This window comes from Lynx canadensis, chromosome C1, assembly GCF_007474595.2.
Source record: "Lynx canadensis isolate LIC74 chromosome C1, mLynCan4.pri.v2, whole genome shotgun sequence".
NCBI lineage: Eukaryota > Metazoa > Chordata > Mammalia > Carnivora > Felidae > Lynx > Lynx canadensis.
The window spans coordinates 54584594-54590147 of NC_044310.1; the positions used below are offsets into that span (position 1 = coordinate 54584594).

Consider the following 5554-nt stretch of genomic DNA (forward strand, 5'->3'; position numbering starts at 1 on the left):
AAGTAATTAAGATAGAATTCTGAACAGAACCACATTTATGTAGAAGAGTAGAGTTTCACACAGATGGAACAATTATTCCCCTGGTTAACTATCTTAGAAAGATGTCAATTTCAGTAGCGTTCAAATGGTCACCTTTTAAATTGTTTGAAAAACATCTGTCTCTTTCTGGTGGAGATCTTATCTCTGGTTGGTAACTGTGTGTACTCTGAGACATGTAAGTGTTGAGGATAATTAGGGGTTGCCCAGTAGCAGTCAAGTTTGCAGAGGAAAGTGCCTCCTGCCAGAAGGAAGCAGGCCTGGACCCAGGAGGAAACCTGAAGAGAGAGCCTGGATTCGGGTCTGTGCCTATGAGCTATAGGGGTAGCTACTTTGTAGCAAGAAACATTGCTCTTTGTGTGGTACTTCATTAACAGCCCTTTGCTCTTGTAGAGTTTATAATCTTTTAAGATGCAGGAATAATTAAAAATATGCAAAAGACTAATCTGGTTGATCACCAAAGAAAGAGCAATACAGCAGCCCAAGCCTAGTCAAGGAAAATATTCTTTTAATCAGATTTTACCGAACGTCCTGTTCACAGCACAGAATAACACAGTCTTCACATTTCAGTTCCTTCTTATAAAATCACACCCATTATATAATGGGGTAAAGTGAGAGTAGAGGAAATATTAGGCAATTCAGGACAAATTAACTTATTAATGCAACCTTCACCTTTTTCCTAAGATATACATATATATATCTTATATATATAAAAAAAAATATTTGTAGGCCTCAGTTTCTTCATCTGCAAAATGGGGATAAATAGTAATTGTACCTCTTTCATAGGACTGTTTGCGGGTATTAGAAATAATGTGTGCAAATACTTAAAACAATATCTAGAATATATTAAACACTCACTAAATGTCAACATTTACCATCAAAATAGTGCCATAGCACTCACAGATTATTCATGACTTAGATCATTTGATCATTGGATCAACTACCAGAAATCACTGTGAGATTTTTATAATTTCACAGAAGTGTTATGCCCAGAATTTGTGATCCCCAAAGACCACCAGGGAGCTGAGTGCGATGCAAAAGCAAAGAGCCTTTATTTGAGCTAGCTCGAGCTCAATCCCCTACCTGCACCGATGCAGCGGTGAGATACCGGGGAGAGAGAGCGAGTTTCAAAAGCACAAAGGTTTTATAGGGGTCTAGGGGTAGTTGGTGAGGTAATGGCTGTGGCCTCAGCTGATTGGCTGGGGAAGGGTCGGAGTCCTGTTACACAGGTCGCTGGCAGGTTGCTGGGCGTGTTTTGATCAGGAAGTTTGAAAGGGTGAGCGGGAGGTTACTCAAGGGGAGGAGGCGTGGTCTAGGTGATGGACACAGAACAAGATGGAGTTGGCCGGCGTAGGCCCGCCCTTTCATTCCCCCCTTGTCATGTAGCTTAGGGACCCAATCATGGGACCGGCTGCATTTATAGTGACAAGGGGAACAGAGTTTGGAGGTTTCGCAAAGTTCTGGGAAGCAAGTGTCCCTGGGGTGGCTCTGGGAGGTCTGATTAAGTATTGTCCCCGAGCTGGTGTCTATGATCTGCCAGGTGATGTTTTGGGGGGCGTGGGGACTCCCGGCAGCATGAGCAATGACAAGCAGAGTTAACAGAGTTACCAATATTAGGTGGGTCAAATGCGCTGTAGCTTGAGCTTGAGCGGGTTGTGTTGGTCCCGACTGATGGCCCATCGCGTGAAGAAGTCCTTCCGGATCGAGGAGGGGTCTGCTGGCCGAACATGGGTGTGATGGACCCAGGTCGCGATGTCGTCTACTTTGAGAGCGGTGGGGGTTGTCAACACCATGATGTAGGGTCCCTTCCAGCACGGCTTGAGGGTCTCTCGGTGGTGCCTCTTGACGTAGACCCAGTCTCCCGGCCTGTAGTGATGAGGTGTCGGGGTCGGGCCAGCCTCGTAGATGGCACGGAGGCGCGGCCAAATGTCCTCGTGCGCCCTCTGGAGCCCTCTCAAGGAAAGAAAAAGTTCTTGATCTTTAAACTCAGCAATAAGTTCAGCTCGAAGGCTGGGAATAACAGGGGGTGGCCTACCAAATATGATCTCGTAGGGAGTAAAACCCAGAGTGTAAGGAGTGTTTCTAACCCGGTAAAGGGCGTATGGTAGGAGAGTCACCCAGTCCCCACCAGTCTCCATGGTTAATTTGGTAAGGGTCTCTTTTAGGGTTCTATTCCTTCTTTCTACCTGTCCTGAGCTGGGGCGTATAAGCACAATGTAATTTGCAATTTGCCCCCACCGCCTTGGCTACTGCCTGTGTTACCTGCGAGATAAAAGCTGGTCCGTTGTCTGATCCTACCATGGCAGGAAAACCATACCTGGGTAAGATGTCTTCTAGTAGCTTCTTAGCCACCGTCTGAGCCGTTTCATGCTTGGTTGGGTATGCCTCCACCCAGCCAGAGAAGGTGTCTAAATACTAAAAGATATTTAGAACCATACTTTCCTGGTTTGACTTCAGTGAAGTCGACTTCCCATTGGGCTCCCGGTCTGGTGCCTCTGAGCCTGGTTCCTTTTTTATTTGATGTGGCTCTCACGTTGGTGAGTTGGCAGGTCTTGCAGGCAGATACAACTTGCTCTATTTTGGTGTCCTGTTGGTGAATCTTGATTCCGGCATGTTGGATTAAGTCTTTTAATTTTCGGGCCCCCATGTGAGTAGACCGATGCATGTGCTCTAATATAGAGACTCCGAGCTGGTCTGGCAGCACGAGCTCCTTGTTAGGTGTATACCACCATCCCTTTATCTCCTGGGCCATGGGGAGTTTCTTGATCCGCTGTAACTCCTCCTGGGAGTACTTGGGCTGGGCTGGTAAAACTGGGTCTCCTGGGTCTGGTAGTTGTATGGTCATGGTGGGGACTGGAGTAAGGGCTACTGCCTTGGCTGTCTGGTCAGCCTTTAGATTACCTCTAGCTACTGGGTTATCAGCTTTTTGGTGCCCTTGGCAGTGGATGATGGCTAGCTTGGCAGGAAGCCATAAGGCCGTAGGCAGGTTAAGTATCTCCTGCTTATTTTTTATAGTCCGTCCTTCTGCCGTCAGTAACCCCCTCTCCTGATAAATTGCCCCATGAATATGAGCTGTGGCAAATGCATAACGGCTGTCTGTATAGATGTTAAGCCGTTTTCCAGCTCCCAGCATCAGCACCTTGGTGAGGGCTATGAGCTCTGCTCGCTGGGCTGACGTTCCGGAGGGTAGAGCCTCCGCCCATACGGTGTCTGTTTCAGTGACCACCACTGCACCCGCATACCTGTGTCCGTCTCACACAAAGCTGCTGCCATCAGTGAACCAGGTAGCCTCGGCATCGGGGAGGGGCCGGTCGGTCAGGTCCGTCCGGAATCCATGTACTTGTTCCAGGATTCCTGCACAGTCATGTAGTGAAGCACCTAGGTCAGGGTTGGGCAGCAGGGTTGTAGGATTGAGGGCTGCACTGGGGTGGAACCGCACTCGTGGAGGGTTGAGTAGGAGGTTCTGGTAATGAGTCATAGGTGTATTGCTCATCCATCTATCCGGAGGCTGTTTCAGGACCCCTTCAATGGCGTGTGGGGTCATGATCCAGATCTCCTGTCCCAGGGTCAGTTTGTCTGCATCCTTGACTAGGAGTGCTGTCGCTGCAATAATTCTTAGGCATGGCGGCCAGCCAGCAGCCACTGGGTCTAGTTTCTTAGACAGGTAAGCCACTGGGCGGTTCCAGGGGCCTAAGGCTTGAGTTAGGACCCCTTTTGCTATTCCCTTATGTTCGTCTACAAAGAGGTGGAAGGGCTTCGCAATGTCTGGTAGGCCCAGGGCTGGGGCACTTAGGAGGGCCTTTTTTAACTGATTAAAGGCAGTTTCTTCTTTTTCAGCCCATTTAAATGTTTTCCCCTCTTTGGTAGCTTCATATGGGGGCCTGGTGATCTCAGCAAAACCTGGAACCCAGAGGCGGCAGTAGCCGGCTGATCCTAGGAATTCCCTCACTTCTCTTCGGGAGGTGGGAGTAGGGATCTTTAGGACAGTTTCTTTTCTGGCATCTGATAACCGCCACTGTCCGCCCTCCAGGATATATCCCAGGTAACTTACCCTCTCCCTGCATATCTGAGCCTTCTTCGAGGATGCCCGGTACCCTAAGGCCCCCACGGTAGCCAGCAGGTCCTGGGTCCCTCGCTCACAGTCTTTGGCCGTGTCGGCAGCAATCAGGATGTCATCTACGTACTGTAGAAGGGTGAGGCCAGGGTGCTCCCTTCTCTACTCACCCAGGTCCTCATGTAGTGCCTCGTCGAAGATGGTGGGTGAATTTTTGAATCCCTGAGGTAGCCGTGTCCAGGTGAGTTGCCCACTGTAGCCCTCCTCCGGATCATGCCACTCGAAGGCGAACAAGGGTTGGCTCTGGGGTGCCAGCGGCAGACTGAAGAAGGCATCCTTTAAATCTAGTACAGTATACCAGACCCTGGAGGGCGCCAAGGAGCTCAAGAGAGTATATGGGTGGGAACAGTTGGGTATATGTCCGCGACCCTCTTATTTACTTCCCGGAGGTCTTGTACCGGTCGGTAGTCATTTGTGTGAGGCTTTTTGACCGGCAGTAGGGGGGTGTTCCAGGCAGACTGGCAAGGAACTAGTACCCCTAGGCTTCGTAGTCTCCGGATGTGTGGCTGGATCCCCTTCCGGGCCTCCTGAGACATGGGGTATTGTTTGATCCTTACCGGACTCTCTCCTGGCTTGAGCTCTACCAGGACTGGGGTTCTGTGAGCGGCTAGTCCCATCCCCCCCCCCATCTCTGCCCAAACCGAGGGGAATTCTTGTAGCCATCTGTCTATATTATTCTCTCTCAGGAGCGCCTCCTGGTGGTGGAGGTATTCATCCTCCAGTTTCATGGTCAGGACCTGGATGGGGTGGCCCTTGCCATCGGTGACCTGAGGCCCCCCTTGTCTGAAAGTTATCTGAGCTCCAATCTTGGTCAGTAAGTCCCGTCCTAACAGCGGGTAGGGGCATTCTGGTATTACCATAAAGGAGTGGGATACCCGGCCGGTTCCCAAATCTACTGTTCTTCGGGTAGTCCATGAATACTGGCTCATACCAGTTGCCCCTTGTACCCAGGACTTCTTCCTGGCTAGCTTTCCTTGTGGGGTGCGGAGGACCGAATGTTGTGCTCCGGTGTCGACAAGGAAGTCAACAGGGGTCCCCTCCACTTTAAGAGTTACCCTGGGTTCGGGGAGAGGGTCCGAACCCCGACTCCCCTAATCACTTAGTTCATCTAGCTCTAGGACTTTTACTCAATCAGTCTTGCTTACCTTCCCGCCGGCCTTTTTTGGACAATCTCGGGCCCAATGCCCTATCTCCTTGCAGTATGCGCACTGATCCTTCTGCAGCCTCTGCTTTCCCCCTTGGTGGTTCCTTTACCTTTTCTTGCGTCGTCTGCCAGCTGCCGGAGACGGCGGTCTTGTTCCTCGGGGAAGTCAGCAGTGGTAGCTAGTAGTATTCTGGCCAGGTCTCGAGTCTGCTTACTGCTGGCAGCCGCCATGGCGCGAGCCTGCTTGTCCTCAGGAGGCT

General features: G+C 50.5%; 1 protein-coding gene across 1 annotated transcript; it reads right to left on the reverse strand.

Moving 5' to 3' along the window:
* Positions 1-1580: 1580 nt before the first annotated feature.
* LOC115519730 lies at positions 1581-5229 on the reverse strand (the record flags this gene model as incomplete). The annotated part of the gene is given in 5 exon segments (XM_032594139.1): positions 1581-2232; positions 2234-2446; positions 2448-2776; positions 2849-4491; positions 4494-5229. Coding segments are annotated over 5 exon segments (3495 nt in total), but the record flags the coding sequence as incomplete, so codon positions are not given.
* Positions 5230-5554: the final 325 nt, after the last annotated feature.